General features: G+C 36.4%; 1 protein-coding gene across 1 annotated transcript in view; it reads right to left on the bottom strand.

Annotated features, from left to right (window-relative positions):
- The window catches only part of LOC131973446 (teneurin-3), a 752,262-nt gene that overhangs the window by 99,329 nt on the left and 637,459 nt on the right, over positions 1-15,474 (bottom strand). The window contains exon 6 of the mRNA XM_059335452.1: positions 1,075-1,197. Within this exon, the coding sequence (XP_059191435.1) occupies positions 1,075-1,177 (103 nt within the window). The 5' untranslated portion in view covers positions 1,178-1,197. The remainder of the gene's footprint in view (positions 1-1,074; positions 1,198-15,474) is intronic.

The following is a 15,474-nucleotide window of genomic DNA, read 5'->3' as shown; positions in this document are numbered from 1 at the left end:
AGGACACTCATTGAAATTCCAAATTTCGACCCTAGAGAATATTGGATGATATTACATACAGCCAGAATGTGTAAAAAAAACATACGGACCTGGGGGAGGGGGGTAATATTTGGAGAAAAAAGTTTACATGATTAAGGTGTCATATCTACGAGAAAAAATGTGCAGATTTATGAGGTTTAAAGTGGTGAATGTGCGAGAAAAGAAGTTGCAGATTTACAAGACAAAAGTGGGAAAAAAACTACTTTTTTGTGTTTTTTACTCCACTTTTGTCTCGTAAATCTGTGACTTTTCAAGATGGAATGGAATTCATCAACATTATTTTGGGGTTTACAATAGGCTTCGGTTTTGTGCAAATTTCATTAATCCCATGTAGGATTTTCTTATTTTTCTCCCATTACTGTTTGTAAATACACACATTCGAGAAAATTAAGAAAACATTCATGCATGAGGCCCATAGTTTCTTCTTCTATGTCAGGGATGTGCAATTTAAATGCTGGAGGGGGCCACAATTTTCATGGACACTACCACAGGGCCACATATAGGGCCGTGCACTTAACCAGATATGATGAAACTGCAATTTAAAATATGTTTACAGTGCAGTAACTTAACATATTTCATGCTCAAATGCATGTAGAACAGTATAAATAGGAATACAAAAGGTTTGAAGCAAATAAAAAATAACCACTGACTGTGATTCTTTTTTTTTCAGTGCAAGAACAGCAGACCAACATTAATTGCAATAAATTTTGTGCATTATTACACTGCACTTTTAAGATTTCATGCTCAAATGCATGAAGTTGTACTGAGGGCCACTTCAAGTGAGGGTGCGGGCCGTATGCGGCCCCCGGGCCTCCAGTTGCCCATCCCTGTTCTATGTCAACTGGAAACTTTATTGTCCATTTTCAAGAAGACACAGTTTTTCTGTTGAATCTTAAATTTAAGGCCAGCAAATGATCTCTGAATGTGAATGGCATGACTGAGCCACTGACTCAATTAAATAATAAATGAATGAAGAAAGAAATAATTGAGCAACTAAAGACTATGTAAATGATTGAGCTAAGTGAGCTATCTCACCAGTGAATGGTCCCTCCTTGTCTCTGCGGCCCTTGGTGAGTGAGCAGTATGGACGTCGCTCTTTCACTTCCATAATGCTTCTGCTTGTGCTGCTGGCAAACATACAGGCATGCTGCTGTACAGCTGCATAGACAGAAAGACAGACACAGAGAGAGAAAGAGGATGGAAACAAAGAGAGAAAGTCAGGGTTGTTGAACTCCACCTGCAAACACACACACACACACACACACACACACACACACACACACAAGAAATCTATGACAGTCGAGAAATGATGACAAGGCCTCAACCTGCAGTAACAGTTACATTTCAAATTGGCATAAGTGTACATTAATCAATGAGAACAACTACAACAACAACAACAGTACACTGTAATGAAATGCTGTGTATTTACAGTGAATTTACAACAATATACTACTGTATTTTATAATAATTGTAAAATACTGTTAAATATTCATGCCTCACATGTAAATTAACAATTAAATCGGTCAATTAACAATAAAAGTAGATAACTATAAATTAAAAGCATTAAACACTATTTGTAATGAATTGCTGTAAAATAACACACACTATTATCCTACTACGATCATATACTGTAAGCCAAAATACGGTAATATAATGTTAAATACATTACAGTATGTGGACTGTAGAATAACAGTAAAATACTGGCATCCCTGCTGCCAGTATTTTACTGTTATTTTACAGTGAAATTCATTACAGTGTATATACTGTGTGTGCTCCTGTGGTGAGTTTATTAAAATAAACACCTACCACCTATCTGCAGTGTGTTTACTACGGTGTGTATTTTTGGTGATCTCTCATCAGCAGAAGCACACTCAGTTGTTTTGTTCATTCCCATTGGTAAACATGGATACCACAGAGACACATTCTGCAATCTGTGCACGTCCAGTGTGTTCATAAAAAGGTTCACATAGGGACAAAGATGCAAAAAGCCATTTTAAACATATTTTAACCACCTAAACAAAGGCCTACCCTAAAAATGTTATACCTGTGTATGCTATATTAACCCTTTGGAGTCCACGAAAGCGCCGTAGCACGACTTCTTCACGACGTAAAAACGAAGCAGCATGGAGCTCTGCTGTCAGCTTTTCTCTCAAGTTTTGGCTTTTCCAGAAGTTTCCATGTCCAATTTAGTGCGTCAACTCTTTTTCAGCAAAGGTTAAAATCACCACGACCAAGTGTAGTAACATGAATTTACTTTTTTTGCAGAGATTTTTCAGATTTTGCAGTGTGTGATTCAACATTTTTAATGCAATCTTTTGTGTTTACTGTTTATGTGTGTGATTTGGGGCTATTTTTTGTGTGTTTTTATCTGTGTTTTTTGTAAAATTTTTTCTTTTTTTGTGTTTTTGTGTTTTTTGTATTTTTTGTGTTTTTTGTGTGCTTTTTATGTGTGTTCTGTGTGTTTTTATGGTTTGTTTTGTAATTTTTTGTTGTGTTTTTGTCTGTTTCTTGTGTACTTTTATGTGTTTTTTGTAAAGATAAATAAATAAATAAAAAAACATGTTTTTTTTTTTTTTTTTTAGTGTGTTTCTGTGTGTTTTTTTGTTTCAAAATGTTGATCCAGTAAGTCAAAATGACAAAATAATAATGAGGTGAGGTTGTGCTGAAAACGATGATACCAGCATGGCATGGTGATCATTATTTAAGAAGCATATACAGGCAGAATGAAAAAGAGTCAAAAACCAACAAAATAGCCCCAAACGCAAAAGGGTTAATGCATAGGAAGTTGACAAATTTGAACCAAAATCTCCTGGACTTCAGAGGTTTAATGAAATGTCCACTGATTTTAGTTGCTGTCAACAGTTTAATTTGGCACTACTTTTGTCAACCATACAACTTCCATTTTCCGCTTCCAGCCTACATTGGCATCCAAACACGACTGGTGCAACACACTGCTCCTCTTGAATGCTATGGATGGCCATTATGTTCTTAGTAACACTGAACCCAAGATGTTAATGTTAGACTTTGTTGTAAGGTAACACTAGCCAACTTTAGCAATATAACTCTAGCCTGTATCGTTCACATTGCAGTTAAACAAATAAAATACAATGAATGATACGTGAGTTTGTCTTGTTGGTTTGATTAATTCCGCCCCTACACTGTAAAAAATGTTTGTAGAAATTACAGTAAAACAGTGTCAAATTACATCAGAAATAGGGTGTAAAATTAAAAATTGTACATAACCGTAGTAGACTCTTTTAATAACCGTAAATCAAAGAATAGCACAAGACTTTTACTTTTACTGTCATAAACTGTAGGAAACACACCGTTTGGCTGTAAAAATATAACATTTTCATGTAAATTTAATGGAGAAATACCATGATGTTTGAATGAATGACACAATTACCCGAAAAATAACGGGAATATTCAGTCTAAATTTACATTTAAATATACAGTGGAAAACCCACTCAGTGTATTTTTTTTGGTGAAGTTCTGGCAACCACAGCTGCCGGTATTTTACCATAAATTAAACAGATTACTTTTTACAGTGTAGCCCCTGACGTAAGCGATTTGTGGTTCAAGACCAGCAAAGAGTTGGTGTTGCTCTGGAACCAGTTTTCCTGGCTGAGAGCTGGATTAGGCACTAACTCCGAACTGGCCCTCGAACTGCCTTGGTGGAAAAGGGGTAGATGTGTCAGCATGTGATAGTCTGGAGACCTGTCTAGGATGGACCCCGCCTCTTGCCCAATGACAGCTGGGTTTGGCTGCAGCCCCCCGCATCCCGAGTTCAGATAATTGGTTAGCGTTTTGAATAAATAAAAGATAAAATAAATTGTTAGTTGCAGCTCTTTCTGTGCACTGACAGCAAATGTCTATAGAGTCTGTTCAGGATCACCACTGGTGGCTGAGAAAAACATTTATCAGGCCGAATATTGTTATTAAAATTAGTTATCTTTGAAAGTGTGTATCATTCACAGAATAGTAGGGTTGTCAAAAGTATCGATACTCAAAAAAGTATCGATACTAAAACGTTGTATCCGGATACGATAGTCATTTTCAAAAGTATCAAACTTACCTATTACTGATGTTATTGTGGCCAGTGGTCCGCATTAATGTTGTCCGTGTTATTATTGGCCATTAGCCACAGCTAGCAATTAAAGGCTGACGTCATGTTAATGATTATAAACAACGTAAGTAAACAAGTCAGGCACGTAGTATGCCCATTTTACGTTAATTGACACAGTGTCAGTATACATAAGCATAGAGTTAATAAGTTTGCATAAATGTTGGTGACTGAAAAGTGTTATTTTCTCTCTTGAAGTCCCAGAATGAAGCAGAGAAAAGTCGACCAACAACGAAAATATATCTGTTAATTTTTACATGTTGCATTTTTTTTGTAAATAAAAATATTTCAGTTAAATTTTGGGGTCTTTGTCTTTATCCTTGTGGTATCGAAAATGAGTTGAAAATTTTAGTATCGTGACAACTCTACAGAATAGTTAAGCGTGTTGACTTGTACTTCATTGGAAGTTCCAGTAAAAATGTTACAGAAAGGTGAGAAATCAATTCATCTGTCTGTAGCCAGTTGCTGATTGTTGTTTTATGATTGGTAGAGTTGCCAGGCCTGCTGGTTTTTGTGCTCTACATGCTGAGTTATGAGTAACGAGGTAGAATTGATCCTGTGATGGGACAGTAAGCTGATGGGATGGATCCAACGGCAGTCAGCAGTTTTTTAAGTCATGTGTGCCTCTTTGAATACATGTGCCAGCTGCTGTCACTGGGGAGTTCTAGAGTGAAAGCTTAACATGAGCCTTGGTACAAAGGACAGTACATCACCTGAAAGCAGCTGAAATACAAATACATCAGTGCTGACCTTCAAAAATGGGTCAAGCGTTCATTTTTTGAGAGATAGGTGGACAGTAAAGAGACAGTGTGAGAAAAAAGTTAGAGCTACAATTGTGTGTGACCACAGATAAACCAAAAGATTGTTGGAGGAGTAGACACAGAAAAAAAGAATGATAGATAACAAAGCCTATACAAGCCAGGTGTGAGGAAATGTGTGGCATTATTATTTTTGTCTTGAGACAATGATTAATTCTGACACAGAGAAGAAAGGTAAAAAAGAAGCCAAAAACCTATGAGAGCGTGAGCTAAGGGGAGATATAAAGGGAGGTTGAGCAAGGCTGAGAGAGAGGGGGAAGTAAATACAGCAAGTCGTGGTCAGGCAGCTTTATAAGCCCTCAACTTAATCTGACACACTGAGCCTTAAATCCCCTACCTTCTGGACCTGCATGCATGCGTATGTGTGTGTTATTAATGTGTATGTTTGTTTGTGTGGTTTTGTCCTGATGCACTTTGTTGTCTGGGCTACTTGCTTTGTGTATTCAATTCAATTCAATTCAATTCAGTGCAATTCAATTCAATTCAATTCAATTCAATTCAATTCAATTCAATTCAATTCAATTCAATGAATTCAATTAAATTAAATTCTGTTCTATTTTTTTCAATCTGTAGCTAAATCTTACCAACAATGTATTTCTGTATAATCATATCTTTGTGTATTCAATTCAATCCAATTCAGTTCAGTTCAATTCAGTTCAGTTCAGTTCAGTTCAGTTCAGTTCAATTCAGTTCAGTTCAGTTCAGTTCAGTTAAATTAAATTAAATTAAATTAAATTCTGTTCTATTATTTTTTTCAATCCGTAGCTAAATCATTTATATATATATTTATATATATATATATATATATATGTATACTATATTATATCATATATATATTATGTTTACCAATCATTTATTTTTGTATAATCATATCTTTAATGACAGCAGGACAAGAAGGACTAAAAGTGTTATGAAGTGCTAGTGACCCAAGTCATTCATGCCATACCTGCTTATTTCTATTCAGAGTGATGTTGCTGGGCTGGCATATATAAGTATTGAACCCTAAACATCAAAGTGTCCACTTAACCTGATCTGCATGGCTTGAGTCTGCAGAGAACCACGGGGAACACCAGGAGGAAGCCTGCGCGAACATAACAAGAACATGCAAAGTATAAAGAAATGCTCACCATGGAGCCACTATGGTGCCAAGTGCTAATGAGATACATGATATTCATATATTAACTGCTGATCTGCATTGGGATAGATAATCATGGTGTGTCATGCCGTGAGAAAGGTCCGTGTTGGCAGGGGGCCCCTGAATGATTCAGAGGAACAGGAGGTGCTGTACATATTTATTCTCTCTGAGCTTTTGTTTTGCATTTCATTTATTCTCATAAACCAAACCTGAACAGAAAAAAGTAACTCATGAAGGAGTTTTCTCCCATCCCTATTATAATAGAGTGTAAAGCCACCAAGAAACAAATGCCCAAAAACCACAATGCAAATCAAAAGCCAAAAACCATTAAATTGCAAAATGCATAATTATTTATTGATTTAAATATATATGTAGGTGCTGGTTTGCACTTTGGCCTCAGCAATAGGGTATTCCCTGTTTCAGCATAGGTTCGCTACTCTTCCTGCAGCCTTCTCCCACAAAATCTGTATAATAATAATGATAATAATTTGTTATTATTATTAATATTTATTATTATTATTATTATTGTAATAATCAAAAGATGTGTTTGTTAATAGATTAAACATACATTGCCCGACATGACACTAACAGATATTATTTAAAATAAATAAATAAATAAATAAATAAATATATATATACATATATATATATATATATATATATATATATATATATATATATATATATATATATATAGTGATATGTTTTTATTATGGTTTAGTTTAATAATGAACTGTGAGGGAGAAAAGAGAAATAGTCAGATGTGTTGATGTTTTTTTACTTATTCTTAAAACAATATAAATTATCAAACACTTCTAAATATACATTTTTTTTTTATCTTGATAAGAACCAATAATTTGCAGTGCGGCTCTAAGGATTGTCCTTGATGTCAGAGCATGTCAGGAGTCAACTGGACACAAATCTAACCGGCATGCATTGTGCAGCGATTGCCAGAGGCTGATTATCGGCAGGCCAGGCTCATTTTGAACGAGCTTAACAATAGTCAGCACGTTTCGTTGTCACCATCTGTTGTTGCTCACTTCAAGATTTCCATTTGCATTCGTACACTGCAAAAAAGGTGTGTCTAAAAACAAGATAAAAACACTAAATCTGAGGGAAATTATCTTGCTGCATGGACAGATAATTTAAGAAATCTTGTCAAGTAAATTTAAGATTGTTAAATCTAGAAATAAGCATGTTGTACGCTTAAAATAAGAAATCAACTCATAGCAGAGTGCACTGCAAATTATAAAACAAGACAAATTAAAGCTGCAAGCAGCGATGAACTGGCCCGAGCAGAGTGACCTGACAATTATTTGTTTCTTACCAAGATTAAAAAGATTTAGAAGTGTTAGATAATTTATCTTGTTTTAATTGAAGAAATCTTGTCAAGTGAAGTTATCTGTCCATGCAGCAAGATCATTTCCCTCAGATTTAGTGTTTTTATCTTGTTTTTAGACACACCTTTTTGCAGTGTAGAAGCCCCTTTCACGCAGCCTGTTCAAGTTGGGAATAGTGTGCCTCATTTCCACCATGCGATCTGTAGAAAAGTTACAGTGGCAGAAAGGGAGGAGAGAATTGTTCCTCCTTTGAGCTGGCAGCGGAGATGGTAACAGAGCTGCAAAAGAGGTGAGCGAACATCTGTGTAAAACATCTATATAACACTGACAGTCGGCATGACGGACTGCACATAGAGTGGTGGTGCACAGGTCGGCCCACCGGCAGGTCAAAATATGACAAAGCAATTTTCTGGGTAAGTTTTTAAGAATATTGCTTGCTATAGACCATCATCCACACAATCTCTCTCTCTCTCTGTCTCTCTCTATCGTGCACACACACACACACACACACACACACACCACCTTGGAGAGCGGTACATGCAATCTGTCTCAGTCTTTCTCTGCATGAATATAACACGATTGGGGTGGTGTGGATTTCCTCATTAACACACTACACTGCAAATTATTTGGTTCTTACCAAGATAAAAAAAAAAAAAATTCTTAAAACAAGCTAAATTATCTGACACTTCTAAATATACGTTTTTTTAAGTGTTCAGCATGCTTATTTCTAGATTTTACCTTTTTTTTTAAGTGTTCAGCATGCTTATTTCTAGATTTAACAATCTTAATTGAAGAAATCTTGTCAAGTGAAATTATCTGTCCATGCAGCAAGATCATTTCCCTCAGATTTAGTGTTTTTATCTTGTTTTTCAACACCTTTTTTGCAGTGTAGAAGCCACGTAAAATAGAGACATTCTGAGCCTTGATAATGTCAAAACCATAAAACGTATTGATAGTGCATAACAATAACTAAACAGGGCCAATTTTCCAGCGTTTAAGGGCTTTAAATGTTTGAGTTGTGACTGAGAGTCACTGCGTCCTGTTGTTCATTGTTCAATTAAAAAAAAAAAACACAATATAAAAATATACAAATGTACATGCTGGTCTGTGTATTTGTAATTTGTGACTGACTGAGTGTAGGTTTAGCTGTGTATGTTTTGAGATTAGTGTGTCTGTGATGGTGTGTTTCAGTGTGAGTGTGTGTCTTATGAGGACACCGTGTGTGTTTGTGGGCATGCACTATGTACACAAATGGGCTGGAGCTTTGAGGAGGCGTTTTTCGAACAGCTTACCACAGTCGTTGTATGCTGCTGCTGCTTCTGTTAATCACTCTGCTATTAATTTTTATGTTCAGTGAACTGCACGGCTTCAAGGGTTCCCAAGAATACACACATTATGCGCTCAGTGACATCCCTCCATATTTCTTTTTCAATCTCCTCTATCTCACTCTATCTTTTATTCATATCTCATCCCTCTTTCCTGTCTCTTTTCACACATCATGAATAATGATTGGAAATTGAAAAATGTCACAAACAGACAGACAGATGTCTTTAAAACAAAGCGTCCCATTCTCTCCATAAATTATCCCTGCATCTCAGGTAATGTAATGAATTTACAGAAAATACACATAATGTATTCAATTAATGTTGGGATAACTAAGTTAAATGTACATTTATTTAATACCATGAAGGTTAAGAGGAGAAGAAAATTGCCATCTTTCCCCTGGCTTGCAGACACATGCTTCTGCATTGGAGACATGAGCACTGCTCTTAAAATAATAAACACAAATAAAAAACACATATTCTGCATAGAATATTATTTAAGAAATTGTATGAAAGGCTTTTACTTGTATTGGAGTATTTCTACACACAGCAGGAAAACAACAGATCCACATCTGGCCACAGCGGCTCCTGGATTTCTATATTAGCCTCAGCACCTGTTGACTGATTCTGAATCACGGACAAATTAGACGTGATTTGAACACAGCAAGACGTTGGAACACAGGTGCATAGCAACTTCCTGATATCCCAGAGGAAGTATCCAATTGTTCCCAACAGGTGAGGCAGCCACAGTGTGCTTCTGGCTCTCTTTGGAATAAAACGACTCAGGCAAGCGCGGTAAATTATTCAATCAACTTCTCTGTTGAGGCTCTTGTGGAGTGCTCAAATTGAGTAGCTCCTCAACTTTGAAGGAGAAGCTCTTGTTTTAGATAGCATCTTGGTTTTTCCAATCAATGGGCAATGCAATCTGTGCCAAATATGCAGTACCTCTTTTGGCACAGTCTGTGCACAACAGCTGTCTCAGCTGAACAGAAACCTCAACTCCACCTGAAACACACAAGCCGCTGGCTCACCATTTCCCTCTTTATTTTTCTCTTTGGCTGGTTTACAGACCAGCACATTGTGTTCATGCTGCTGATGGGATTCTGCTGGGCTATAGTGCAAAAGCTACAGGTCGGGCCTACTGCTCTCACTCGGGGATGGATGGGATGGAATGATTATTTCTTTCACAGAAATCCTCCTTAATGTAAAGGCAGCAAATAGTTGTTAACCCCAGCAAACGTTAGAAATTGTCCTTGTGCCACATCAGAATCTTAAAAGGTACAACACATATGCAACAGCTAGAACCATCTAATATTCACATTATCTTACAGGTGAAGAAAGATATTTTTCAAATAGAAAATAGAACATACAGCTGACCTGGGTTTAAATAGTTGGGGTTGTTGGCTGAGGTAGCAAAAATAGCATATTTTTCAGAGGAGCTATGTTAATGTTAATCATGTTAATAACCTCCAGCTACAAGCAGTTATATTATTAATTTAATTATCTTGTTGGGGAAAAGATTTATTTTTAAAGCTGTCAATGCAGATTCTTTGAACATCAATCAATTTAAGATGCTTATTAAATGTTATTTTGTTTTGGAAGGCTATGTTGCTAATAGGATTGGTGATTGGTGATGTTGGACAGTATTTGGAAAGGTGGGAAAGGTTTATTGAAGTGGAAGGCTGGCATTTAACTCGACCCTTTATTATTTTCTCTTAGGTTATTAAGTTTACTGATATACTGTATGTTTTATGTGGTAATTATGTTTGATGTTTGTTTGTGTCTAGTTTAGTTTTAATGTTATTTAATGTGTTAAAGTTCTTATTTATTATTGTTCTTTTATTTATTTAGGTTGGTTTTGTGATTTTGTTGTTGTTGTTCTTTTTCTGTTCTTTTTTTTTTTTTTTACTGTGTTTGTCCATTTTTGATTTATGTTGTGTTTTGTTTAAATAAATAAATAAATAAATAAATAAATAAATAGATAGATAGATAGATAGATAGATTAAAAAAATAACCTCCAGCTACAACCTGGACATTTTATCAGAACTGTTGGACATGAAATGTTGAAATATGGGGCACATTAAAATGACAGGTGTACCCAACTAACCGTATTTTGCTCTCAAATTTACCATGGTGCATTTATTTTATTTATTCATTTTTTATTGGTTTGAAGCAGGTGTGACATACATAAATCAAGCATATAAGCATATTCATCCTAAAATCCGAAAAAATCCGTGAGCTCACAACAAATGGACCACAACACACAAGACCAACTGTAGCAACAGACACCGATATAGAACCAATGTGCTACATGTGGCAGCCACAACTTGGCTGTTGAGTAACAAATCTCCATATTTGTTGTCAGTTTCTCATCATAAACAATGGAAAAAGGAAAGTGGCTCTGTAGCTTGAAGCACATACATTAGTTCTGACCACAGTCCACTGTTTTCTTACATTGGGGGATTTTGTACCAGTGAGTACTGTAAGTACAGATGGAAGGATGGGTAAAAAAGAAGAAACATTTGTAAGATGCTAACAGCAGAGGAATACTGAAGAGAAACTACAGGAGAAGAACAAACAGGGAATGAGAGAGAAAGAGCTCCATGGAGGAGGACAAAGACAAAGTGAAGGAGACTGATGGGAGGCCACATAAAGGACAGAGGACAAAGAGAATGATTAAGAGCAAGAAAATGACAGAATACCATAGACCAGGGAGCATTGTGAAGATTGTTTTCTTCCAAATTAAATGTACGTTTCAAAAAAATTCAATGCAAGCCAGACAAATACTTGTTTTTCAATTAAAGTCAAAGGGGAAAAAAATCACAAAACACTTAGTTGAAACAAATGTCTGGTATTTTTACTTTGCTGAGATAAAGGAGGATGTGGAAAAAAAGAAAGAAGAGGATGAGAAGAAAAACAGAAACAGGATTTGCCAGGGGAGCAGGGGAGGAGAGGAGAGGAGAGGAGAGGAGAGGAGAGGAGAGGAGAGGAGAGGAGAGGAGAGGAGAGGAGAGGAGAGGAGAGGGAGATAAGTGAAAGCAATGATCAGTTTGCTGTTGTTTTTTCCTTAATAAGTGAATTAACAAAGCTTGATCAGGTGCTTCATCAATAATTAAATTGTTAATTAAAAACAGTGTGCTTCAATGAACAATGAAGGAAAGCTAATTGGGATTAAAGAGCCAGTTCAGAATTCTTCCTTATTTGAGTGTGTCAATTAACCTTTAACCGCTGTCAGTTGAAAAACTCAGTACTGCTGATTATTTACTCATCATTTTCTATTTAACATTTCTATTTTTGAAAGCATTCTTATTTTACAGCATTTGTTCACACCTCAAGACTTTTGCACAGTCCTGTACCTCAGCCTGATCTTTTTCTGGGGTAGGGCTGGGCGATATATTGATATAAAAGATATATCGATATATTTTTTAAATGTGATATGAAATTAGACCATATCGCATATATTGATATAGTTCAAATTTGCACTGCGATCCTTGCTCCAGGCAAGCTGCGGCTTTTATTTATGATATTTTTTTTATTAAAATGTGCTTTGATTTTTAAAAAAAGGTACTCCTGTTGTCATACAGTATTTATGTTCACTTACATAAATGGTTTCAATGAAACTACTTGTGACATGTCATATTTGACTTTGACTGAACATTTGCTCTCACTTTGCGATAAAAATATCAGGATATATATTGTACATCAATATTCAGCCTAAATATATTGGGATATGACTTATGGTCCATATCGCCCATCCCTAGTCCTGTGTAGAAAGATGTTTGTTTATTTATTATGTTTGTTGGTGTTGCTATTTCAGTATTTTTACACCATGAATACACAGAAAAACATTGTCATCTGCGTTACATTGTTATTGGATTAAAGAGCTTAATTTTAAAGGGGTCTTACAAGTAGTATTACCACCCACATACAGTTTAAATAAAAATGATGAGGAAAATATATTTAACTTGGTTGCGTAACAGTACTCTAGTGACTTCCTATTTCCTTCTGATTTGCATAAGAGTGAATGATATTCAAAAAGGATATCTAAGCCTTGTAAAAGAAACTAATTAAACCAGAAATAAACAGAAAGCCTTAACATGTAACATGTAGACAATTCGTATGATAAGTGGCCATGGACAGAACAATAGTTGAAACAAAGTGATCTGATGGTTTATAGAAGAATGCTGATTGCAGACAGATAAAGCCCAAGGGAAGGAGGGATCTGGTGTGTAATACAGGATGATGTGCTATTGTGTGTGTGTGTGTGTGTGTGCTTTCGTTTTGTTAGCCTGACACCTATGTTTCATGTGAAGGTCTTAATAAATTCACTAATTTATTAAAAAAGAGGATACAAATGAACGCCCACAATGAAAGGTGAGGGATTCTGATTAAAAGAGAAAAAATAGCAATCAATTTAACAGAAAGGTCAGATTTATGTATGTAAAAAATAAATGGGTTCAAGTCTGACACATAGCACGTCCCTGTGCATTTTACTTCCCTCTGCCTCACTCCATTGTTGACTATAAAGTAGGACAAAAAGGCCATAAAAAAGATGTTACAAATCTTACGGAACTGTAGCCCTGAGTTATTCACTCTGGAAAGACTGTTGTAGAGTACATACACATGATTGATAGTAACACTTACAAACTCTCACTGCTATGGCTTCAATTCATTCTGTGCCTACAGGTAGAAGTAAAATCCAGGTGGAGGAAGAGAGGTTTCTGGGGAACACTCAGAGTAGATTTAATTCTACTGAATACAATTAAACTGAGACTGTGATGAACATGAACCAGCAGAGGAGAACAGCTTCACATCATCTCTGTCACGAGTCCCATAACTTATATTGTTTTTGGTATACCACACGTTTCTGTGCAGTAAACACTAAGTTGCCAGTCTTTCACACTGATTTGCTCAGACTAGTATACAATTTGAGCAAAATTTGTGAAATTTTCTGTCATTGAATTTCTTTGTTCTAAGAACTTTTGGACCAGTTTTCAAAGTAAGTATTTGATCTGTAGTTTGATCCGTCTATTTTCAGTTGTTCATTCATTCCTTTTCCTTAACTGCTTATCTGAACTCAGGTCCAGAATGCTGCGGCACGACTTTTAACAGGGGCCCAAAAGAGGGAATACATTACCCCGATCCTTGCGTCTTTGCACTGGCTCCCTGTTAATTTTTGTATTGATTTTCAGATTTTATTGTTTGTTGGCTCCAGCTGATGGTGCCTAGAGCGAGACTTAAAACCAGGGGGACAGGGCTTTCTCTGTGGTGGGCCCCAGACTTTGGAATGCCCTCCCCCTCCATGTCCCAACAGCCCCCACGGTGAAGTCTCATCTTAACACCCATTTTTATTCCCTGGCTTTTTAACTTTGATTGAGTTTTGTGGTCCTCTGTGTCTTTTATTTATTTTACTACTTTTAACTACGTATTTTATTTATTTTTCTATGTTTATCTGTTTGATTGTATTGTTTTATTTATAGCATCATTTTAGATTTATACACTTATTTTTTTATTGCTGATTGTAATATGGAAATGTTTGTTTTATTGTTGATTCTATGTACAGCACTTTGGAGACGTTTTTGTTGTTTAAATGTGCTATAGAAATAAAGTGGATTGGATTGGATTGGATTAGGTCACGGGGTGCTGGAGCTGATCCCTGCTGACACTGGGGCGAGAGTACACACTGGACAGGTCTCCAGACTATCACAGGGCAGACACATGGAGGCATGACAACCAGTTAAATAGTCTCCAGTTAAACATAAGGTGCATGTCTTTAGACTGTGGGAGGAAGCCAGAGGACCCAGATAGAACCCACGCTGACACGGGGAGAACATGCAAACTCAACACAGGAGATGGATTCACAACTGTGACCCTCTTGCTGTGAGGCGAAAATGCTACTACACCGCCGTGTAGCCCTGATCTTTATTATGTTTTCCTTCCTTTCCTTCCTAAAGATGTTTAGGTTGGATAGGATGTATTTATAGAAATTTTAATATATTTAAAAAACCAAACAGATAATGAATATGATTCAGATGGGAGTGTGACACTGGGCTTCAATGGATGTCATCCACCAAAAAAGAGTCCTCAGAAAAACACAATTTTCAATTGTGGTTAACTTTCTTACAATGATCTGTGTGTCTGTTTGTATTTTAAAGAGAAAAGCTGTCTCATCAGGGTCACCCTTAACATAGCTTTAGGGAATACACACACAGACACAGACACAGACACAGACACAGACACACACACACTGTCCATCTAAGAGGCCCTTGGGCAATACTTGTCCCCTATGCCTTGTTGTGACCATCTGTACTTACACACTATGCACGTACACAGTCTCTCTCTCTCTCTCTCTCTCTCTCTCTCTCCTGATGTAATGTAGGTGTACCACTAATAGACGTGGCATTTCACAAAAATGCCAATGCATAATGTAAGCTATATCTTATTAGTGCAGCATACACCACACCTGCCTGTATATGTAATATCAAATGCCACAGATAACTAGTTGTGCATATAGGCACTATTAGTGCGGTACATGTTTAGCTTCATTGCGCTGAAGCAAACCAACTTGACAGGAATGGGACCATCCACCTTGTGTACACAGAATTATGGGAACTGATTTGAAGGCACAACAGGTAGCTAAAGGTGTGGGATACTCTCCCCAGTGCCCCTGGAAGTCTGTTTCCTTGATTTGGAGAGA

Source organism: Centropristis striata, chromosome 1 (assembly GCF_030273125.1).
Source record: "Centropristis striata isolate RG_2023a ecotype Rhode Island chromosome 1, C.striata_1.0, whole genome shotgun sequence".
Classification (NCBI taxonomy): Eukaryota; Metazoa; Chordata; class Actinopteri; order Perciformes; family Serranidae; genus Centropristis; species Centropristis striata.
This window is presented reverse-complemented; position numbering and strand designations above follow the sequence as displayed.